The 26,578-nt window shown below is 34.9% G+C and overlaps 1 protein-coding gene across 1 annotated transcript in view; it reads left to right on the forward strand.

Annotated features, from left to right (window-relative positions):
* The first annotated feature begins 19,552 nt into the window (after positions 1-19,552).
* Positions 19,553-26,578, forward strand: part of LOC124362443 (protein smoothened) — a 53,084-nt gene continuing 46,058 nt past the window's right edge. Inside the window, exons 1-2 of the mRNA XM_046816952.1 lie at positions 19,553-19,686; positions 23,638-24,009. Of these exons, the coding sequence (XP_046672908.1) occupies positions 23,659-24,009 (351 nt within the window). The 5' untranslated portion in view covers positions 19,553-19,686; positions 23,638-23,658. The remainder of the gene's footprint in view (positions 19,687-23,637; positions 24,010-26,578) is intronic.

Consider the following 26,578-nt stretch of genomic DNA (forward strand, 5'->3'; position numbering starts at 1 on the left):
TACATCCAATGTTCCGGAACTAAATTATTGGGCGGAGAGTAAACTACCTAATTGGCACGCGTATGAATTTTTTTCTTCTAACCCTTTGTAGCAGCCCAACTACGTAACCGATAAGACCTCGCGCGCTTTGTCCGTAAGTAAAATTTATCTTTTCGTATTATTAAATTAGCCCTTTGATGCCAAAACGTATAAAAATGAATGTAACGTAAAGTAAAGATGTGAATAGTAAAGTAACTTACCCTTGAAGATCTTTTATTTGCTTGATTGAGATAGATAAAGGTTGTGGCGTCGTCCTTTATGGCGACGAGCACGTTGTTATAAATAGTAATTTGTATCATTAAATGGCTAATACCGTCGCGAAATTTGTTTTAGGCGAGTTTACGTAGCTGATGTATCTCACGTGTTGTTTGAATAGATGGCTACCATTTCCCAACAACTTCTACTCCTCTTCTAGAAATAAACCGTTCTTAGACTACAGCTTCAATGTCTCGTGCCAAGACGCCGGACACACCCGGGTTGTGAGTCTACCTATTGCGAAGGGAAGTGAAATATTATTGTTTTGTAAAGTAAAACGTCGTACGCATAATTCAATAGAACATTGGATATTTTAGGCCCACCTAGAAGATATACTTTTTAGTTATTATATTCTAATTGGCAGCAACGTGGCGGCATTACATAACTTTTCCTTTACCATCTAAAAGTGGTGCTTTTAAGTTTTCGTAATTAAACTGAACTTATAAAGTAAACTTTGTACTTCTAGTATTTATTTACTATGACCTCAGAGGTCACCACCCCCATGGGGGTGGTCCATGTGTTATCGTCATACGGTACATCTTGAAAAACGGGTTGAAATAAATATATATAAAACATTGTTACCTGCAAATGTTCTGCAAATTATTACTTTAAGCCATAAACTCCCTCCGCTATCATAAAAGCGACGATCTCAGTGAAGTTAATTTTCATACTGAGATTACTAATAACAAGTTGCCTAAAAATTCAAATTGATTCTAAAGCTCCTGATTACCTTCTTATTTTAGTAACTATACAAATCTATTATTACCGAGCGGCAGACGCCTTACGACCCACAATTACAGTGAGAGTAGTCGGTCTCTCTCAATGTAGACCAGCAGTAAAGGTGTTAAATAACAGTGTCTGCTAATGGGGGCTGTCGTGAAATTGGCAGAGAAATTTATCGTCAGCTCCGATAGTTATAGTAGGGTCAAAATAAGAGTCTCAAAAGAGTAAAGTATAAAAAATGTACTTTTCATATACCATATTTAAGCATTACATACTTAAACCCTAAAATTAAAACATTATCGCTATCTTCCAACGTACTCGTAAGTCAATTAAGTTCTCCTTACTTGGCAAAGGTTACTTCGTTGTCTATAAAGTCAAAAAACTATAAGATATGCTATCACTTAACACAGGGCTGTATTACATCACTGTTACCATTGGCTACTTCCTCAAGGATTTATATACTGGAATTATGTACTGAAGTAACGATTTCATCTGGTTGCAACAGTGACACTACCATAGGTTGAGCAAGCTTCCAACCTATACCAGTCAGTGTTAAATTTATGTAATTTTGGGAGTGATTGATATAACTTAGACTATAGTAAATATGTAACAATACCGGCAAATAATTCAATAGGCCAGCAAAACATTTATCCACTTTAGAAAGAGTGAATTTTATTGAGAAGCTCCTCGTCATTTTTGGATTTTGAAATGTCATACCTTAATAAGCGATGTTATACTTTATCACCATAAACTGAATTGCTAATTTCAAAATGTATTAAAATCTAAAAAGGGATGGTGATTCTGTGGTTTAGATAACAAAAAACAAAGAAAGGAAATGATCAGTATCCAATTAAGTTTTACACGTTTTTCTACCCCTGAGGAGACCAGCAGTAAATTCGAAAATTTAGCTGCACCAGTATAACCACTGACATTCACTTATATACACTCTGTTCCATCTTTCGAAATATGCTGTCCTGTACTTCCCAGCTCTCTATTTTAATGTAGTATTTTATGTGCACAATCACTTGGCGCTCTAGTGAGTGTGGTTTTAATAGTAGATGTCGGAAGCTTAAAGAAACCATGGCTAAATTTTGAACGTAAGGAGTAAGATGACTATTACAAATTGAGAACTCTGAGTAGTTCAGACGGTAAATTTACCTATTCCAGGTTTGAGCTCTCACGTACTATGATTTCTTTCCCATCATTTATATTCACTTTTATCGCTGTCCCGTTCATGTTGCTAGGCATTGTATAAATAACCGTTGCCGAGAAATAATGGGCTTCATTAGGTCAGTTTAGGTCTGAGTGTGCCGGTTATTGTTTTTGACTCTGGATGACTCACGTTGCACCAAACGTGAGGATATTTGGTTCATCAGATACAATCGTAGTCCATCAAGTAGGATGATCCAACTTCGATCTTATCCAACAGTATATCTTTATAAATCAGGATTGCAGATACGATCGTTCCATCTTTATCCAGTAAATTGCAAGGTGCTTCCAGTGTACGCCGACCAGTGTATGACGTCAGACATGACTCAAGTGCAATTAGAGCAATCGGGTGGCCGGCGGCTCTCGGCTGGTGAAGACGCTTTCTAGCCGTGATGTAGGCACTGCCTACGGCCGACCTACGGTAGAAAGTGCGGCGTGGCGTGGCGCGGTGCGGGACACCCACAGAGTTGATCTATATTCGCTCCTCATGCAAATCAGCCTCGAGTGCAAATGACAAAACAGTGTGGGTCGACGGGCACTTACCTTGGGTGCTTCCAGGCGGACTTTGCGTAACTCGATACAGACTCCCATCCGGCGGCGCGGCGCGGCGGTTCAGCAGACGAACTTTCCCAACTCAGCGTTCGCCTATTACTCAAGTGAATGTTTACTTAAGTTTTTGCATCAATCTGTCCCTCTTCAACGCTTATACTTCCAGACAGAATTCCTCGTGTAGCTTAGGAGCACTGTCATGATTGGAGCAAATTTCCACACATTTAAAATTATTGCTTCTCGCGCGTTTCCTTACCATGCAACAATGGTTATCATAAACAATTTGCTCTTAAATGACTCCTGTTTCACCCCATGCTTCTTTTACTGCTAAATTTCACATCTTGAACTGTTCCTGAACCATAAACTGTCGAATTTTGCATGTTCTGTAGGAGGAAGGACACTTCTTTTGTGTTTACTAGATGGCATGAATATCAACAGATATCTAATTGTATTTGCTTAAAGTAGGATTCAGGATTTTACTGTTGTTGATAAAATAATTAACACTAGTGAGGTAGAGCCTTGAAATAGGAAACTTATGTTTAATTAGAATGTTTATGAAGGTTGACACTGAATTTGGTTGAGTGGTTTCCTAAGATTTCAGTACTCTCTATAATAACACCAAGTGCGTGGATCTAGAATCACAAACAATAACCATTACTTAATGTGCATTTATGATTCCGCATGAATGTTGATCTAAAAGTTAATATTATTAATTTATATATATTATATCAATCAGAAACGCCAGAGAAACGACTAATACTGCCTTATCCATACAAGAACCATATGATACTATTTATTTTGGGGCATAGCATATTGTTTGATTCTGTAATTCGGTCATTTCATTTGAAATATTAAATATCGATGGGGCTCAGTAAAACTGTAAAGTAGTGCACGAAATGTATGAAAGGTTAAGAGCAGTTCGTACAGCCATAAACTAGATTACCAAGCGGCCTTAACATTGTCGTGTGGTAAGAATAAATAAACATTATCCTGTAGAACATCTAAATGTTTATGGACATACTCGTAGAAAAAATGTCATTGTACGGTCTGAGGACTTTTAAGAAAAAAAGTAGCACAAATTGTCACTAACTGGATTTGAATTACCCGTAGTGTAACCGTCTAATGATAATATAAACATTTCCCATACAAATAAAATGCATTTATTTAATTTTAACGGAATACATAAAAACACTATTTTAAATGTTCATAGAAGATATTTAAAAATTGGATAGTACCTATTGAAGAATTTGGTTTTAAATTGCTATATTAAAATTATTATGTATAATCGTGTGAAATTCCCTAAAATTATAGTATGCGTAAACGATTATACTTTTATAGGATAAGTATACATTAATTTAAAAAACCATTCATTTACATTTTGTTTACATGCGAAACAAAACCGTATAATGTGGCTAAAAATTTTCATTAACAATTGAATTTGATATTGTAGGACAGGGATATTTTCAAAGTCTAAGAAAGCGAGTAGTCCTAAAGGTTTTTTTTGTACATCTGTGTAACAAATACTTCAAAAATGTATCTATATATTCGCAGAGTTTCATACGGTGCCATTAGGACAAAAATTGAAACATTTCCTGTACAGGATGGTTAAGGAGCAAGACATAATATAATGTTATTTCATTCGTTACGCGCACGTATGTTCGTAACGGGCAATAATTGAATTTGTAATTGATTCCGTTTTAAAATTGCCCGCATCAAAGTATAATTACTGTAATTCGTGTGCACTAAGTATTTCATATTGTAAACGGGGTGTATTTAGTTACTTAATCTTGCACCAAATTATAACAGGTTATCTTATAAAAATTCTAATATTTTACATTGAATTAAAAAATTAACTTTTATTCCATATTAGGATATTAAGTCGTTTATAATTGACTAAATTAGATGAATATGTATTGTGCGTTAGTTTTTTTTTCTTAAAACATAAAGTTAAGATAGAGTAATTTCATCTAATGTTGACACTCATATAAATCCCAAAATCTGTGCACTCAAATGACTCAAACTATAAGGCATCGTTAAATACACCATTGCCCATGGCGTATGGTTCTCTATTTTCTTCAATGAGACGTGTGTTGGCAATGAGACGGCGTAAATAAAAGGACAGATAAAACGAAAGCGAGAATTTATAAGGCGTACATCATGTAAAATGGTCCAGCCTCGAGAGCTCGGTGGATGGAGATGTCCTATGTGTGATAGTATCGTGACAAATATCGGCATGAAGCTCCAGTTGCAAGAATGCCGCCTGGCAAAAACTAACAAATAGTCCCCATGTTTGATATACAGCGGCCGCGTACATCGCTGATCTCCCGCTCAGATGGGGCTCTTTAACAAATCGATTCTGACTTTGTTATCTCTGTTTGGTTCCGACATACCCGTGGTTTCGCCATCTACAGCGATTCCATTACTCACCTTTCGACTGTATCAGGCATTCAGTCTTTCTAAGGAGAATGTGGTACTATCAATTCCATGATCCTTAATATTTTCGTGTCAAACTATCTATTTGAGAAAGGAACTAGTTTGAAGTGTGGAATTATATATTCAAAACTGTTGGTATCTGCTGGAACTGCACTGCATACTAGAGAAGCCCGATCATTAAGAAGACATTATTAACAAAGGATGGCGTAACTTTTCTGTTTTAAGAGGAAATCATTTTATATCATGCACAGATTTCCTTGCTCACTTATAATGTTAATAGATAATAAAAAATGTGCTCGTATACTCGAACTTTGCTCTAAACAGAGATTAGGCGACAGGAAAAAATGTTATTATTTCCCATTATGAGTTCTGTTCAGCCCAGTCACTGCTACATTGTTTGTTCTGAATGTTATTTCAATGCCTATATACTGAATTTCAAAATTAATCATAAAACACCTTGGCACATCCTGTAAATAGATCCTGAACTGTTATTTTGACCAAAATGTCCAATGTAATGTGACCTTTAAAAAGTTGTAACAACCTATGTTTACATTAAACAATTTTCTGAAATAACATCCCTACCCTAAACTTGGCCACTCTTTATGGTAACATAGTAATTTTATTGAGTTTCTTGACGTCAAACTAGGGTTTATAGAGAAAGAAATGGTTGTAAAATGTTTTGGTATGATCACTAAATCACATCTGCCTCACCTTATATAAGGCGAAAGTACTTTCCTACATGTCCCAATTATTTGCAGCTTAAACAAACTGGTATATTCTAAAAATATATAGTACAGCTGCTTATTATCCCTACGGCTTTTTACATTTATGACTTAAGTACGAACAGATATATTTTCCTCCAAAAGCTTTATTCGACAGGTACAACTTCCCTTCTAAGAACTTCAGAGACCAATCCCTTATTGCATTCCATACTGCCGCCTCAAATATGTTTCTACAGTTCATTGAATGAAAATTATCAGATCCACATTCGTCCATAACCATATTTAATTAGCCAAACATTTTTTATGGATTTTATACTTATGTATGGTTTTTAATGTATGATGTTAAATATTTTAAAATTAAAACGGACAAAACTCATTTTCGAATTTTTATAGTTTTTCCTAAGAATCGAATCCGTGGTTTTCGGTTACGCAGTCATGATTCTAAGCTTGTACAATTCTTTGACTTACTCTTTAGAAGTACCCAATTTCGAAAGTATTGAAGATGTATTTAATATCAATAAAGATGCGATAAAAAATGCGATAGTTGCTAAATACGAATATGTGTTATTTTTACGTTCACTATCTTAAATATCTGTAAATCGATTCATTCTAATGTTTCATGAAAATTCCATAAAGTTCACTTAACCGAAGTTCAGTAATTGATCCAGTACTCTGTTGATGGTGTTCATAATTAATTGAATTCATACATACACCATGACCAGTTTTTAAACACTAAATTCGCTTTATGGCCTAAACGTCCTAAATGCATGATTTTGTAATATTTAACAGACACATTACGAGGTCCTGAGTTCCGAGAAGGCGTCTGACAGGAATCCGCCTATCAATAATGTCAATTTTGAAATTTCTCTTCCAGATACAAATCAAATCGAGTCGCTCAATCAGTCAGAACACCTGCGGTCTCGCAGATCAGTCACAGTGCTGTCTGAAACTGTCTAGAGACTCTCCCTCCGCGCCACCGCGTCCCACACTCGCGGCGGCGGCACTATCGACCGCATCTCCATTAGCATATCCCATACGTCGCGATGTACAATTCAATTTAGTGACAGTCATGGCGGAATTTGTTGTCTCCATTTCAATAACGATGACAAATACGGGCGTCACAACGCATCGCACGCTGGGGATCATTTGCATGGCCGCAACAATGGAATATATTTGATTGTTGCGAGAACGGAGGAGCGGCAGAGCAGTCGGATAAATCTTGACAAGCGTGTAATGGGTCGAGCCTCACAGATCGTAGTTCCTGGTACTCAGTTGCCTCGTTGCGGCTTTCCTCTATAGCTCGTGATGTAGAGCTGTAATCCAACAACCCGAAGGCCAGGTACTTAAGAGGTCCGGACGATGAGATTTGACTCGGAGAATTGTCAATGTACCTTGCCATGCTGACCCAGATACGAACACTCTCGTTAGTCAGAACACGTCATTGGGAATTCCTGAAGGTGACTTGGAGAATCGACCTTATCTAATCTAATACCTTATCCGACCAATACAATCTGATCAATACCATTTCCTACAGTTACCCTGTTTATTGACTTATAATTGATTCTTTTCTGGATCTTCGTGATTCAGAAAATATTCAGACTTGGATCTGGATCACGTGCTATTAAGACCTACTAAAGGATAAAACTATGAGGAATTGTTAAATAATAGGATAATCTATGCAACAATGTATCTATTAATATTAACACAGAGAATATATCACGCACCTACCAAGTCAAACGCGTCATCATCCGCATTGAATTAGACCTCTGCCTATTCTTTGCGGGTAGCAATTCTTTTACATCATCCGCGCATTGAATTAGACTTCTGCCTACTCTTTGCGGGTAGCAATTCTTTTACACAGGACATCCAAAACCACTTCAGATATTTCCTTGTCTCATACACAGACTATGGACATTATATTCGGAAAAAATATTTAACTTGTTATTTACAAAAACAGACATAAAAAACTTGTTTTCGCTGGCAAAATAGAGGATATTTGTATTTAAAACCCTAGGTAGTCTTAAGTAGCTTCCAAAAATCACATAAATTTTGTTTGGTTGACTGTTGACTATTCGGTTATATCGTTCTAACCACCAGTTTAGTCACTACGATTTGTAATAAACCAATTTCTCTCTTTGGCAATAAATTACAAATTATTGGTTAAATATTTTGGATAAAATAACAATTCAATTAACTCCACCGGAATGCTTCTCTTGTGTGCTCTCTTGAGTTCACACTGGCGTCTACATATGCTTACATTTAAACGCAACGGCATACCGCGGCATGCACAATTTTAACTTGAAACGAAGCTATTCGGGGTATATTTTTGTGGTGTAGTCTGATGATTAATATCTCCGAAACATATACAATAACTGACTGATACTATATAGTTTTTTTTTTTTTATTTGATGGAGATGAAACTAATTGAATGGCGGATATAAAAATTATAAACGTCATTTTTGTTTTATAAAAACTATTTTATATATCCTGGTCAATCAAAATATTTACTAACTTTTTTCCCAAAATAATAATTTAATCGTTATGTTTCAAACATTTTACGAAAATGTACTCTATCAGAAAGAAACCTTTTTGCAGCAAAAACAGGGTTTTCGTTCTCAATATGACAAACAAATATAAACTCGTTCTGGTGAGTAAATAGTAAATCTTCAATCTCAACCAGCTTATTAATATCTTTTCGTTATGTCAAATATATTGTAATTAAGTAATAGTATAACGATCATGATATCGATTAAAATCACTTTTGAGGTTGTAAGGCAATACCACGCCCATACGTTGGTCTCGTAAATTAAAGTACAGTTAGATCATGAAACTTAAGTTTAATAAGGCGGCCATTTTATTATCCCACAATAGCTGACCGATGCAGTCCATTCTCCCAATCTGTGTAACTGGCAAACCAGAGTTCCTAATTCAAATCCACTGGCGTAATCGTATAGGAGTTTTACGTATTCGATATTAAATGTTTAGTCACTTTTTGTCGTATCTCCAACGGTTGAACCACAAAACATCCATCATAGACAAAACTTTGTTAAAATCCAGAAAAAAAGTAAACACTATTGTGCTTTTAATTCTCTGGCAAACCTTATCTTCAAATTCAACTTATCACAAGAATTCACTCATCCCTTGAATTTTTTTAATATAAAATAAGAAATTTATATCTTTTAGGCGTTTTCTAGTGGGTCACGGTCCAAGCTAGAATTTTTCTAAATTTCAAGTTTCTATTGTACCAAAAAGTGGGCATGACTTCTATGCTCTAAGTAACTCACTTGCACAAAGAGTCTTAACATAAAGGTGCTTGGAATACCTGAAGAAAGCTTGATTAAACACGGTAATTTTTATCGGCCGAATTAGATGGTCAAGGAGTTCTATTTCATCTAGAAAATATTCCCAGGGCCAGTAAGGTTACCGGGGGTTAAAAAACAGGCACTTCTTTACTTGAGGGAGTTGAGTAAATCCTAATCCTAAAAATATTATAATTGCGAAAGTGCGTTTCATTATTTGTTTTGCTTATACGCACAAACTATTCAACCGTTTGTACTGACATTATTAGGGCCCTTGGGATGAGTATAGGCCTATTCTTATTTCAAAAAGTTCTCCGGACTACGGCCCATTGGTCCCTGAAACATCAAAAAATCTCATCTTGATCTTACTCTAAAATTGTGTAATATGAATTGAAAGAGCCTGTTAAATGTAATCAACTTTTCTGTGTTAACATTGTATTATTATTACGGCTATATCTTATATTTAATGGATTTAACCAATAATTTCAATTTATTTACATTTATAGAGTGAAAGCATAACAAAAATAACAACACTTTATATTTCATCATCGTGGCAACAAGGCAAACCAATTAATTACGGATTAATAAACTAAATCGGGATTGCGTACATGTAACGTGTAAGGTATTGAATTTGGTTTCGTTAGACATTGTGGAACGGCATATTTACAGTAGATGAAGGATCAAAAACGTAGGGACTAGTCATTAGCTTGATTCAACAAACCATTCGCTTCGTGACTACTTTTAAAGGAAAAAAGCGAGCGCAGTGAGCCCGTGATTATAGCAAGTGGAATCACAAAGCAATACACGAGACACTAAATGCAATTTTTATGATAGAAAATCGTCATCCATCTCTAACTGATGAGGTTTACGATACTGATTACGTATAAACATACTGATATAATTCCTACACTGAACCGAGGAAATAGTATGATATTGCGAACAATGATATGAACAATGGTATGATATTGGGAAGCAAGAATACTCGTATGTACTTTACTGTATCATGTATTGTCTTTACATACGGATTACAACTGTCATAAGTAAGTGGTTTGAAATATGTAAGTATTATGGGTGTTAGTTTTTAGATTTTAATCTTCAATAATATCTATATCCATAAAATTTAGAAAACTACTGTTTTGAATCCAACCACATTACAAAATTATATGTAAGACTATTTATATTGTTTCTTGGGAAAAAATAGCAAAGTCTAATTTTGCGTTAGAAATATAATTCATTTTAACTAGAAGTGCAAAACCTGAAATAAGAATTACTCGTAGGTTTTCTTAAATTCTGGTCCTCTGAAACACTGAAAAATGAGTACCTGACGCAAGGAATATGACTAATTCTATTTTTTTAAATATCACAGGACCCTAGCGTACTGCATCACAAATTCTCATCCTAAGAAAACTATGAACTTCGACTTAGACAATGGAATTCTTCTACATTGATATAAAATAGTTCAAGTGTTACTGAAATTGTGGGAGAAGTTAAAACAAATACACTGGATGTTGCATAGAAATCTTGGGTGAAGCTGCAGGTATGTGCTATTTATAAGAATAAGTACACGAGGAGGATTGGTTCATCAAAGGCTGAGTTTACTGGATAGCTAACTTAACCAAGGATATAATCATTTACCAGAGGAATACATCTACTCGAGGCAAACTTGTCAGAAGTTTACCAAATGTTTTTCTTGGATACGAGCTTGTTAAGAAGAAACCTTTGTGAACATACTTGGCTACCAATGTCTCATCTATCACTTTTTGACCACAGGGTTAAGTTCATAAACTATTAATGTATCTTCAAGTTGACAGCCTCATGTGAACTCTACCTTTCTTCCGACTGATATGGAAGGTATATGTCAAGTTAATTTTAAATTTGCATACAGTTATACTTTATTTATTAAGTGATAAATCTTCCACCTACCTTAATGTTATACCCCCAAGCCCATGTACGGACCGAATGTTTCAAAACAGTTGCTGATTTTGATGGTGTTAAAAATTTGAATTATTTTGAAACAAAATCCCAGAAGTTTATAGCAATGTTCGGGGACCACCTCCTCCACGGTTTTATTCAGACATCTCCCCGGATGTCTTTATGATGCCTCGATCTTTACGATGTTGCACAACAGCGACACGGCTCTTTCAGCGGGAGTCCCTGCCAGTTTTGTGATACTTCGGGAAATGCTCGTACTTCGTGCGTGTGATTTGTGGTGCCACCGCCTGATGCTCGCTCAGTTTATGGCCGTTGTAGTGTCAGCACAGCGGTCCTGTAATGGAAGGTCGGTTTGACAGAGGGCCGGTCAAGGACACCGGGTTCAAATTTGGAGGTCAGAAGCCGCTGGGCGGGGGCGGTTCTCATCAGATGGTCCAGATATGGGCATGCGAACGGGCGCGGGCGCAACACCTCGTCTGATAGTGATGTCTCGCCGAGATCCTCTTGGCTGCTTTCGCCTCTTGGGCTTTACAGGCTTTAGACATTTAGGAAGTAATAAGTAATCAAGATGGCGTTGGAGTCATCGACTTCTAACGGAGCACTTTACTCCGTAGTTAGTTGACCAGATGTCAGTATAATTCATTAGTCTTCATTAGTCCTCTGTTCATATTAGATATCTGGCACTTATTTTTTAAGAACGGTTCCCTGATTGAGTTACTTACCATGAAATGAACTACTTGTTGATTTCCAGTGATTTATAAAGGCAAATTTCACTAACATAGCATCAAACTAATATGAATTAAAAATAATAGAAGGGAAAGGCCACAAACAATATGATTTGGTGTACCTTTCAAAACACGATTAACAATGGATTGTTTATTCATTACAGTATGTCAACCAAGCAGTTTAAAGTTAAATTACTACCAAACAGTGTTCAATAGAATCAATTTATAGTGAAAATAATCAACATAAAAATACTTTATTAGTGAGTTTAGTTAGAGAAAATGTTGAATTATTATCATTAATTTTGACATCGATGAAATATTAATCGTGGCCTTCAGTACAGTTCTACAAAGCACCTCAGGATAGTTACAGAACTATATGAAAATAACAGCATAACTCGTACATGGGATAACGGGATGTAAGTGGGAGAAGATTATATTAATAGAGAGTACGTAAATATGGAAGATCTCGTTAAGAGAACATCTGGAGAAGAGATGTCAAACAAGATGGAGTATAGGACAATATCACAAAACAGAGGACCAAACAAACACAAAAAGAAAAGGACAAGAAAGACGTAGACAGAGTAAGAGAGAATAAACAAAGTGAATACATTAAGGGTTTTGGGGAAGAAAGAAGACAAATACAAAACAAAAGACCACGATAGTTGATTGTAGTTTTATCTCTCTGCATAAAAAGGAGCTATCGATGGTAATAATAATAACAACAATAATAGGGAGTATGCTTATATCCACAACAGTTCAAAATAGCATTACCTCATTCAACGTGCTCCCACAATTAGGATAGGGAACCTAATCTCGGTTTAAGGGATGCGCTTGCATCTCTAATAGTCATCTTGTTCCACCCACTAAAGTTCATGCAGTTCAGTCATGAAAAAATATATCCGGGTTTAGTTATGCACTGAGATCGGACAAATCAATCTTATGATACTTTGCAATTACGGCATGGTTAACCAACCCTCTTTAATACGACTTGTTTGTTAACTACTCCATTTGAATTCTGATAGTTCAATACTGTGGCATGGGATTATCTAAAAGTTAATCCATTATAGAACTAGATATGAACTTCGTAATTTATTTGTTTTCCTTATTCCCACTAAAGAGAACTAGTCTGTAAAGCCTAGAGAGAATCAGTGAAACAGTTGTATGTCCTCCTCTTCACCATTCACTATTTCCAGTCGCAGCCAAATGGCCACTCTGTCAATCAAGTTTGCTTTGTCTGAAGAGTCTTGTGTGACGTTTATAATTGGCTGGTAGGCGACGCGAGCTAGTACAGTGTGAACAATTGCTCCACAATTACCAACCGTGGGCGTTCATCGCCAGATAGAGACATTATCCTCTACAATTACTCCATCAGGTGAGCGTTAACACTATACATCGGTTCTTATTTACACATCTCAGTCTGACTGTCACGTGTTGAACAGTTAGCTAAACTACAGTTTTGAGGTTTAGAATTTTAACTGCCCTTTCGATAAGGTATGAATCAGCCATCGCATCTTTTCGGTTGAAATCCACTAGGAACCTTGTTCCGATTCTGAAGGACAAGAAGCTGAAAATCTCGATTCACTTCAACCTAGAATATATTATGTTAATATAGGTACCCGATACTGAAATGACAAGGTATTAAGGATGTCTATGAATGATTTTTGTTTGCTTCCTGCCGAGATCTCATTAACCAGAAATCTTCAGTAGACCATGAGATCATTTAAAACTCAGGCATCCCAAATTCGAAAAAAGGACAATCAGTATTTTTCTGAAGCAGATAGAAAAAATATGGTCCTCTGGGTTTAGGTTTGCTAAAGTTTTTTGACAGTAAAACCAGTGAAAGAGAACATGTTTTCGGAAAAAATTGTTCTGTGTAGTGAACGAACACGTCAAATATTACCCCCCTCCTCTTAGTATCACGATATTCGCAGCAGCATCAACATAACAGATATAACGGTAAATATCCCGAAGTCCACCATTCAAGCTGTAGCTGCCTCACGTGCTCATGTTTCCAACAAGTATGTGTATGTGAGTAATAAGGTCTTTCCTGATATTCTCAATATTAACAGAACTATACAAAAGAGAAGACAAAATAGGAAATATTTGCACGTTACCGGCCTATGGTAAAATTCCCGAAGAAAATTACTCAATATGATCTGGTGGGAAATAATAGTCATAAGCTTTAAAAGAAATTATCTACTAGCCGGCCATTTAATATATATGTATATCAATATTAATATCCGTATAAGCAGGATTTTTTGTTCTTGTTTAGAAATTGAGCTTGAAAGATAAGGAGGCAGTGATGCGGTTCTGGACATGATGAGTCCTTACCTTAAGAATAGAATAGAATAACTTTATTGATCTCAAGGACATATACATGCATCAGATCTTGTCGGTCACACTACAGATAAAACAACGATACTACAGATAAACAACATAAAACAACAGTACATTTCATAGCGTGCAAAACAAGTCAAAAACACAAGCAAATAATATCTAAAAATAACAACAATGTTTATGCAAAACAATTCAAACGTACAAGCATTAAAACGTATCTAAAAAAAGAGGATAATTACACAAAGCGTACATCAGCAACATTTGATTCATAAAACTTACACAGCCTTTAGAACGGATTTACAATCAAGCAGGAATGTATTATTTTCTTAAATCTTATAAAACTAACATGCTGAGCACTCTTAGACAAACCGTTAAAAAGCTTTATATTTACAACCTCATGGGCATTTAATACTTTTTAGGGCCTGGTGAAATGTCTAGCAATTTTGCTACTGTTTCTTGTGTTATGTATATGTACATTATTGTTTAGTGTGGTGCAGGGCAGGGGTTTCTTTACATGCTGCAAGCAGAGAAAAATAAACATATTAACAATAGTCAGAATACCCTCTTGGATAAAAAGTGATCTGCATTGAGATCTGAAATCAGCCTTTGCAATAATTCTGATAGCTTTCTTTTGTACTAACAAAATACTGTTTACTGTAAAAGAATTTCCCCACAAAAGCAAACCATATGAGAATATACTTTGAAATAAATCGTGATATACTATTTTTAAATGGTCTTAAATGACTTAAAAAATACAACTCTTCTTAATCTTTTTAAAATATGCTCTACATGCACATGCTAGGATAGCTTAGGATCCAACAAAATCCCAAGCCGCTTCGCTTTGAATAAAATCACATTTCCTATCATTTACAGTAAATAAAATACCCGGGACTTGTCATGGTCTAAATAAAACAAATTTGCTCTATACCAAACATCAGCCTGCTCAATTAAATTAGCAACAGTTTCATCAGTTCTAGAAGTCAAAAGAGTGACCTCATCCGCAAACATTATAGTTTTACAGTTGATGTTTTCGTCAAGATCATTTATCATAACAAGAAACAATAGTGGACCCAACACCGGTCCCTGTGGTACACCAAAGGGTTTTTTCATCATAATCTGAGAAACCGCCTTTTGAGTAAACTTTTTGAAGCCAATTGCTGAGGTAAGAGTTAAACAGTGAATTTTCACAGCCAATCATACCATAGTGTTCAAGCTTTTTCAGTAGAATATCCCGGTCAACGCAGTCGAAGGCCTTAGAAAAGTCGCAAAGCACCGCAATGGTGTCATATCCGCTCTCAAAACTGAAGAGCACATGGGATACTAAATCCTCTACTTCGTCCACCGTGGACAGTCCAGATCTAAAACCATGTTGGTAAACAACTTATTGTGCTCAAAAAAGTGTTCAACTGCAATTTTATTACTGATTCGTAGACTTTACCAAAATAGGTACCAGAGAGATCGGTCTATAGTTATTTACCTTAACCTTATCACATTTTTTAAAGATTGGCACAACTGTAGAGCTTGGAAAATACCTTCAAGTAGACTGGCATTAATGCATAAGGCTACAGAAAAAGAAAAAAAAAATCAATTACATTCTTAAGTACTACAGAAGATAAAACACACACACACACACACACACACACACACACACACACACACACACACACACACACACACACACACACACACACACACACACACATATATATATATATATATATATATATATATATATATATATCACAGCTTCTATTTGGTTTCATTTTGACTACTATATTATATATGTCCATAGAAGAAGCAGTACTCCATTTGAAGGAAATCTCAGGGGTTGCGACTTGCACGAGATCAGCTGCCGCAGTATCCACTTGAGGGATACTTTACCTCACATTACTTACGGCCTCAAAAAAGAAGTTGGCGAAAACATCGGCAGCTGGAATATCGTAATAGACACTGTTTGAGCCCAGCTCGCTCTTCACAACCTACCAAGCAGCTTTACATGTGTTGTCTGAGTTGAGGATAAAGTCTGCATAACTACTTTTCGTAGTTTCATTCATTTCAGCTTTATAAAGCTTTTTGGCTTTTACGTTGACGTTTCTGTCATAGAGTAGACCAGTAGTAGAATTTCGTCTAAAGGAGCTCATAACCTCATCTTTCAATACGACCAATTCTACTGTATACAATTGTTGATATTTAGTTTTTGGGATGTTAATGGTACTTTTCTTATATTTTACAGGCAAAAAAATATATAACCCGTGAAGGAATATGTTTATTAAACATATTTTCACAGCTAAGACCACCCAACAAAAAAGCCCAATCGAAGCCGTTCAAGCACTGTTTGAAATCCATGAGCTTCAAAAGTAGAAGCTGTCGAAAGCTAATTTCATCAAGAACCTCATTAGCGTTATTATCTGGTTTAATTTGACACAACATAGATATTTCAATACTCAAACTCTAATGTTAGTGACAATATAGCCAATACTGGCTAGTCCTCTTATTGGTTTGAAATTTTTGCAATAGAGCCCAGCTGTTCTTAACAAATTGTGGAGTCTAAGAGTATTCTGTTCATTGCCACAAGCTTCAATGTTAAAATCTCCACACAGAACAATACTACACTTAAATTTTTGCAAATATTCCAAAAATAAATAAAGTTGGTATAGGAATATTCTAACATTACTACCGCTCTTAACATTACAATCACAATAACCTTAGTAGTAAAATGCCTAATGGCACATACCTCTAAATTCATTTCTATGCAAAAAGTGCTAACATCAAGTTTATAATACTCCAAGGTATCTTGCACGTAGGTAGCAGCACCACCATGCATTCTCTGCGGCCTACAATAGATTGAGGCCAGCTTGAAACCAGCTAGGTACAAGTAAAAATTGCCCTAGTATAGCCAATGTTTATTAACACACAAAACATTTATATTTTCCAAACTGTAATAACTTCTAAATCAGTCAATTTTTTGTAATGTACCTATTGTACATTACCATATAATATCTTCAGGCTGTTTAAAGAAACACGACTAGGTAGGCCTACATGGTCCACTCCCCCAGATTCGGCTAAGTTAGTCAAAAGGCTAAGTCCTAGCTGTGGCCTTTCGGTACATTAGAAGGGCCTAAACACTCGGGTCTTAACATAATTAATAACTCTACGGCGGTGTAACTCTTTGATTAGGGTTCCTTCAGGCCAGAACTCTGCATTCAAAACCAACTCCAGATCACAAACACGGAGGTCTATTTTGAAAGACTTGGTCTTAAGCAGTTCACAAATAGCGTACTCAACATCATTGACACTCAAATACCTTTTCAAATGTTCAGTAGTACATTCTGGGGCAAATCTTGACACGAACACCCAAGACTTCCTTTCAATTGGATACCTAACTACAGTTTTTAAGTTGTTATCACCTTCACTAGCTCTAGCCTTGGTAACAATAAGTGGTGCAGCAGTTTGCCTTACTTGTTTCTCAGTAGGCTTAAAAGTGTTTGTGTTTATTGCACTAGATTTTGATGCCACAACAGAAGATTAAGTTGGGCGTTTAGCTTCCCGCACCTTGTCCAGAGATTTGGATGTAGATGAAGGTCTAGCCTAATAATATCCATGTCTTGGTAGCTTTCGTTAGATCCATTTGTTACATCTAGGTTTATACCCTCATTCACAATCACCTGTCTATCTGTGGGTTGCTCTAAATCGATAGTCACAGCTTTGACAAGAGATTGTTTTTATTTTAGGTTAACAAGTTTGGTCACCTAAACTCTCATTTTGACTAACGACATGGTCAAGTTTATTATTTAGGTATATCAATTTTGTCTTTGGCAAGTCCTCCTACAATACTGAACAACTTACTAATTAAACTGTGTACATTGATTAGATCGTCAACTTGATTGACGTTACGAAACAAATCATCCAGCTTACCATAGCAGAGAACACAAAACCAGTGAACACACTTTAGCTCCCCGACTTGAAAATATTCCTCGTCTCCAATATCTACACAAGATATATGATTCCACTTTTGACAAAATCCTTCACATTGTAAAGCTTTTTCATCATCATCGACCTTAATATTACAATTTGGACACAATTCAGATGATAACTGACGACGTCATAACCTCACTTGCAATGACAAGGTTAACTGGTTCACTGTAAAGCTCTGTAAAGTTTTGATGAGTGCGTGGTATTCTAGCCTAAGCTTGTTAACTATATTCCCCAAGGATTGGTTTTGAGGCCTACATTTTTTTGAAATGATCAACGACTTCTACTCTTTTTTCATGTCTTCTGTTTCCTGATGAAACCACACTCTATTCATGAGGTGAAAATCCTAGTAAGCTAAACAAAACGGCAGTAACCTCAATTTTAAGTGCTATGCTTGGTTCTCAACTTCAATAGTAAAGTGCAACAAAATTTCATGACATAAGACGTGGTAAGTGATTGCAACCTCAGTCGGCCAAACTCGTCTTTATTTGGGTAGAATCTGTTAAATGTTTGTCTTTTCTTCTTTACTTAAATCTGACATGATTGACAACTTCCACACTATAGTTGTGAAATCAGGAAAAAGAATATACCTGTTCCACAGACTCAGGAGGCATGATAAAAAGCCCTTTCTTCTAACTATGAACTATAAATTGTTCTATAGCCACATTGACTAAGGAATCTGAATGTGGGATCGTACTCTCGCTTGTCAGATAAAGCGTAATGCTGGTAAAGAAAAAGACTGTTGGGGATATTAACATCAAATAGACTGGAACACTTTCAGTAGACTCATTCAATCCAGAATTCTTACATCCAATAGGTACATGTTCAGCTGACTTTTGACCCGCCAAGCTGCATAAAGCAGTTTGTTAAGAGAAAGCAACTGCACTCCTACAATATGATAAATGGAAGACAATTGAATGCTAATCGATGCAGGCTGTCGAAATTAAGAGGTTATATTTCTACTATTCAGTCATCTAAATTGAGATGTGTAAGAGATTATGTTTGAAATCAATACAATCAACTGTATTCCAAACTCAATCCGCATGTTAATGTGAATGAATAAATGATTATGTGATAGTAATATGTAATGTAATAACAGTAGTACCTATGTTGTTAATTTTTCATTAGTGTAAATGAGTAGATTGTTAATACAAATAAATAAATAATCAACTTTGAATATAACTTACTATATGTATTATTATATAATTTTGTTGTGTAAAGGAAATAAATTTTGTAGTAACACTTTGTACAGTATAATAGTTGGTTTAAGGTAAAATATGTTTAGCATTAAAGCTGTTGGATAGTTCTGTTGGCTATTCTGATAAACAGAATTTCCAGATTGGTCTGCTATGTGGGTGGTCTAAATCGGTAATTTGAATTCGTGTGTGGTCTCATGTAGTGTTTTATATTTATTTTGTATGTTAAAAATGCTATAAATATAGTGTGTATCGTTACAATAATACTTGATTTACCTACTTTAAATGCTTTTAGGTCAGTATCAATGTTAGTCTTTTTAATTTTAGATTGAGTTAATATATTTGTTTGGGTCTTTTTGTCTTTGTTTGTAAAGGAAGCTGAAGTTTGTTTACTTCTGTTAAAGTCTTTTATGTACTTATTTTAATCCTTTTTTGAGACAGTTTGTAATCCACAAATTAATTAATAACTTAATGTAGTAAAATATTTTATAAGTTGAGAGGGTAAGACTAAAGAAATTGCATCGGTCTAGGCTAGGCCTACTTGACTTTATTAAATGATTTTGAGATCCAATTTTTATATTAGCTCTTTCCCCAAAATATGATTTACTAAAGTACAAGTTTATCAGGTAAATTATGTGTAGAGTTTTATTTATTTATTAGTCCTAGTGGTGGTTATTGCTGAATATTTGGTTATAAGATCGTCGATCAAGAACTAATGCAAGATATCCGATGGTATGTATGTGCTTTCAGGTAGGGTACGATAATCGGACCTGATTTTTTATATCGAAATTGGCAAACAATATTACTTAATCATAACCATCGATATAATCAATCGATACTGATTAATTATTTTGAACCATTAACTTACATAATCTACATCAACAACAGCTGTAAACACTTTCAAATAATACTCGTAATGTAATATTTCAATTATTTATAAGTAACATTTTATTATAAAAAATGAGAGTCAATTTTAGAAGACTAAACAACATTGTTTTGAAAGATAATAAGACATGTTTTTTGTGACTTCAACATGTTGGACTCGTACCGAAAAACCCATTTTGTGAAATTTGTGGGAAAGAAACAACTGTAACTGTGAGAGGAGCAAATATGGTCATTTTCAGTTTTCCTAATTTTGGTTATAATAATTTGTTTGATCACTGTAAATATTAAATTCATATTTTAATTTAAAACATATGATTGTTATTGAGGACTATATAGATTATATTGATTGATAGTGTAGGATTTGAGATGCGAATATTAGGTGTCGATGATTACATTCTTCGATATAAATAACCGGGTCCGCTTATCGTACCCTACCCATGCTTTCTTTTGTCACTCATGATCTGTGCATAATTTGTCAATCTGAATTACATTATAGACATTTCAAACTATAGTATAGCCTTTTATAGTTCAGCTATTTTATTATATATCTTAAAAAAAAACTAATAATTTATTGATTAACTAAAAAATATTAAATAAATGTGTATTTATTAAATGTAACAAACAAACCAGTGTAATACTTATTAATTTCTTATTATTTTGTTGGATAAACGTGTCTCAGATTGTAACACAGTAGCCTATGATCATGGCCATTGTACTTGCGGCCATTACTCAAACACCACACAAATGATTTTGCTTTGTTTGTATTAATTTGACACAATATATTGATTTAATACATTCTGAAAAGCTGACAATAACTATTTGAAATGACTGTTATGCCTTTGTATTTGATAGTTTAGACATTTCTAATTGATACTTTAGTTCGCTTACTCGATTGTCACAGTGGCCACTTATTATACCCCTGCCTAGGGTTGTTTGGGTTTTATTTTGTTCTGCCGACCAACATGGGATAGCAGGAAGAGGAAAGTGTCCTCGAGTGACTTGGATTAGAGCTGCTCTTCCCTTGTATATGTTGTACATATTGTGAAATACTCGTGTGTTAAACAAGTGGAAAAAAATGTTTTCAAACAAATACATCAACCATATTCCTCCTCGGGTACATAAAGGGCTGACAAAAATTGAGGTGTTAAAGGATAAAGTAAAATTACTACTTTATATTGTTTAGGCATAGTACATGCAATTTGATTGGCTAACTGTATTAAAATATTAAAGTAGGCTATTTATTCCTTACATCCTAACAAGAATTTATTTTTGTTTACGTTATTATGTCACCTAAAAGAATCTAGAATAACTGTTAGGCCTAACAATTTCTTATAAGAATTTCTTATTAGTCTACTTTCATTTCCACAAAAAAACTGTTAAATGCTCAAAACATTGTTTGCACAACTATTTCCTACACTTCATCAAATATCCCACCTAGCCCAGTAGTCTGAGTCCACATTAATGTCAAATATTTTCTAAATATGTTGGACCAACATGTATCAAAATTTGGAGTGTACGCTCTTGTATCCTATAGTACATATTTGTTATCCACACATATGTAGAGTATTACTGATTTCATTCAAACATTCTTGCTAATTTTGTTCTATTTCAGTTTGTAAAGGCAATTACCAGCATAGAACTATCTTGATGTCTACATATAAACAACTATAATTTAGAGAAAACAATGACAACAGCTATAATAAATAAGAATGAATAAAACAATAAAGTATTTCAGATATACAACATTGAAATAAGTGGACAGTTGTGAGTTCAATAAAGAAGTCTTATTGTGAGACAGCTCAGTGGTTAATGATTTCCTTTAATATTGTAAAGTCTATTTGCAGAGAATCAACTTAAAATGGAACTTAAATTTCAAAGTGAAGGGATGTAGGTAGAAGACTTGCTATGGGTCTAATTGTAAAGTGTACCACTGAAACACTTGTAGCTGAGTAGATTTGTTATTCTTTCTCCAGGAGGTCCTCCAAAGTCGATGTTTACAATAGCCCTTTTAGCGATTGATAATCCTTTATAAGATGGTGATATCTCTTTGTAGTTTCAGTATTTACAGAATAAGATTGGCAAATCATGATAATGCTGCCATATCTTGATACTTACAATGTTTGAAATTTTCCTCTGCACAGCCAGATCAGAAAAATACGTGTATATTTAATCTCTTTTTCATCAGGATAAATAAAGGATTTTTATAGTCCGTGGATTATTGAATTCTGTGGTTGCTAGAGTAATGAAGCCGATTAGTCTATTAGCTCGATCAGAGAGCTGTAGCCTTAAAACCCCTAAAATACTGTGAAATTTCTGTTTTGGTACAGACACTGACAAAACATTTTTGTTTAGATGTTTTTAGTATATCAAAAGTTCGATGTCTTATCAAGGTACCGTGTTTGTATAATGATGATTTATAATGAATACCTTATTGACTACTTTACAGTGCTGACCTTCAATTCTTCCTTTGTCAACGCTCTAGACTTCTGTTGCACAATGGGCGTCTACATTGAAAAATGTGCTCAGTTGTGTATTCCTACCCAGAATGACTATAAAATTTCTTTACATTTCTGCGCTATCTAGTGGCTTTACTATGCTAAGCTATAAATACCGGCCTGTAGTACAGTAGGTTTTTACTTATCAAAATACATCTGTATATTTGGACTAATGTTAGACAATTGAAACATTTAAGTAGGCAACATTAAACACTTAATACCCATCAAACGCTTTCAGAAGAATTGAACTCTAAGTTTGCTACAGCAAATTGTTCTTTTAAAGTGTTTAAAAATCTTTTTACATTTTTTAAATTTTTATTTACAGAAATATTTCAATTCTATTTAAAGGGATTCGTTTAATATAGGCCTAGCACTGTAATAATATAAGCCTATTTTGGTTTGGAGTGGTTTTTATCACATACAAGCCAATAATTTTCATACACACATTTCTAAACTAACCACAACATTTTCATTTTTTTATCCTAGATAGATGTTTCATTATTTACATTCCTAAAATATTAAAATCTTATTTAAATTATTTTATGATAATCCACTATACAAAACTATTTCATAAAGTATATGTGAAGGGAATGTGTAAAAGCACAAAGGAGCATACATGTTATCTTTTGTGTGACAACCTCAGCTCACTGCCCTATATTCAGCTTTAAGTCAAGCAGAACACATTTGAGGTTTTTTATATATTTTTTGGCAACAAGTGCAATATATTTTTACATTTTAAACTATTATTTAATATAATTTGTTTCAAAATTGGTAATAGTAGTTATATACAATTTATTTCTAAACCAGTAAGTTAAATAAATTGAAATGGTAACCAATATAATTCATGAGCTCTTAATATTTTTCAGAGTAAACCCATATTTAGAAGGATGCAACATATCCGGTTGATAATTTTCTTTTATCTACTCCACGCCCATGATGGGATGTCGTTACCAACTGACTTCAGTAATACAAAGCTTGGTTTCAATGACTCGAAGTGGTACCGAGAGTTAGACTTGATCCATGGCTCATCACGTAGATTTAAACCTAACGACATTGAAAATCCTGTCTTTTTGCTGGATCGATTGTCAGCTGCGGATGGTTCAAGAAGTTTGCCGTATTGTCGTCGCAGTGCCTCTTGTCAAACTCTCAACTATACCACTTGTTTTGGAGCTAAACTTCCGTATACGAAAACTACTCTGGAGCTGGTCCCCAGACTTGAAACTCAAGAACAAATTATGGTAAGTTCAATGAGCTATTGTTATTTATTGTTACTCTACTTACAAAGACATAATCACCTTGAACAAAATACAATTAGGTTCACCGCTTCGCTATAATATTAGAAGGGTCATCCGCAAAGTAGGTCCGTTTCGTGGTAACTATTCAAGTAGCGAGCGAACAACATGATGCATCTGCTCCCAGCATGCCTAGTGTACAAAATGATGCCATTTGCAGTGAAATCAAATCTTTTTACGGCGTGAATTTAAAATGTTCGAAACAATTGATCAACCCGCCGACTGTGAAATACGATCACTTATCCAGTTTTTGACAACAAAGAAGTTTCAGCCGCTGTATTCTTAGACAGATAAGTGAAGGGTACTTCCCTAATGCGATAAGTTACAGCAAAATGCGGAAGAGGGTGAGAGCTTTCAAAGAGGAAGGGAAAAATATCTGTGATGAACCTCGATCAGTCCGGCCATCAGTGATCACAGAAGATTTGGTCATTGTCGTTGATGAAAAGATTTGTAAACATTAGTGATTTACCATTTCATCATTAGCATTGGAACCTCCTACCATAAGTGAAACGGCATTGCACAAACTTGTGTCTGAACATTTGAAATTTCACTAATTGTACTCACATTGGGTTCCCAGGCTGCTTACTGAGGAACACAAAATGAGACAAATGGGTTGGTTTTTTGGTCTGATGTCATGAGGAAGGTGATACACATTTAGAAACATTGTCACATATAATGATACATGGGCTTCTCACATAATTCCAGAACGAAACCCCAATCAAGGGAATGGTGTCACACGACATCACTGGTTAAAGTTAAGGCTAAACAAAAAATCTCAACAAGCAAGATTTGGGCGGCCATGTTTTGGGATAGACATGGAATATTGTTAGTAGAGTTCAAGGAACAAGGAAGAACAATAAATGCAGCAGCTTATTGTAATATTCTAAATAAACAACATGGCCTATAGACATCTGGTATTTTCTTTTTGCATGACAACGCCAGAACTCACTCTGCCATTCAAACCCAAAATCTCATCAGATCATTTTGTTGAGAACTTATTGACTACCCGACTTTCACTTGTTTCACTACCTAGAGTTTCTCAGCAGTAAGCCCTTCAACACTGATGAGGAGGTGAAAGAAGCAGTTAGATTGGTTATCCACACAGGCGGTAGACTTCTACGACACCAGCATTTAAAAGCTTGTAGAACGTTATGACAAATGTTTAAATAAAAATGGTAACTATGTTGAAAAATATAGAAAGATGTCAGGAATCAATAAAACAAGTCTCTTTTTCTAAATCTGTAGTTATTTATTTATTTATTATAAGAAATAGGACCTTACTTTCCGGATGACCCTTGTATACTGATCAAAACATTATTTTAGCAAAAATCTTCCACTTTATTAAAGAATGACTTTTCTTGAATGTATATTGAAATTTCAATGTTCCAGTAATCAGTAGTGCTGTTTGTTAATTCGAGCATAGGCTTAAATTGAATTATGCATTGTCAGAATTAAAATGTAGATTTAAAAATTAAAATATAAATTAGTTAGTCTGCTAAAAGGATTATCCAATAAGTATTAATTCCTGAATATTTCTCCCCAAATCTAGAGAGGCACCAGTGATTGCTCTGTTGGGGATGTCATAGTAGGCAATGATGAATGTGAGTAATAGTATATGACCCAGAGGTGTGAGAGGAGTTGATGGGGGAAGAAATGGTCCACATCACATATTAGAAGATTTGGCATTTCCCAGTTACTTTAAAATTTGGTTGAACAGCATTATAGTGAGGTGGGCAATCACCCTACTCAGTTATTAAGTGGTCAAAGCTATTTCTTCAAGGTCAATTCCAGAATGTTATTACAACCATGCTCAGGAATACAGCCCCAAACACAGGTTTTTGTGTTTGGTAAATGGCTGGCCAAGAAGGAAAACCAGCTGAATGTCGGAAACATTGTGCCTAAGAATGAAACTGAATAACTGCCATGATTCGGTTGGATTACGAGAACAAAAGCGAGATATGTAGTTACTTGCGTCTAATACCCTAACACTTTATGATTTGAAATTTAATGTAGGATGCTTAAATGCTGTATCTCCCTGAACTGTAATACTACTCGGTAGTTCTACAGACTAACTGGCCAACTGTTCCTCAGTTACAATACTGCTCTAATATTATTCATAAAATTACAGTACCTGTTTTATTAATAACTAGCACATACCCGTGGCTTTGCTCAAAAATTTTTGTGCAACATTCCGCTTGCAGATTTTTTCAGCTCCACACAATACTGTAATTAATATGTAAATATAGGTATAACTGTAACTAGAATAATTTTGAACAACGTACATTATTTTTACAGAAATATGGTAATGTTAATTTTCACGACATAAAATGGACTATAGTTTATAAATTTTCTTTATAAAACTTATTTAAAAACTGAATTTCAGGACATCTTGTAATAATTCATTATGGCACCGTATGTAAAATAAAAAGACATACGAGACAATACCAGTTCTGGAAAGTTAGGCTCTACTCTAGGTGGGCAAGAAGTTGTTTAATAGATTGTCCAATCCTTATAA

Source organism: Homalodisca vitripennis, chromosome 5 (assembly GCF_021130785.1).
Source record: "Homalodisca vitripennis isolate AUS2020 chromosome 5, UT_GWSS_2.1, whole genome shotgun sequence".
NCBI classification, from domain to species: Eukaryota; Metazoa; Arthropoda; class Insecta; order Hemiptera; family Cicadellidae; genus Homalodisca; species Homalodisca vitripennis.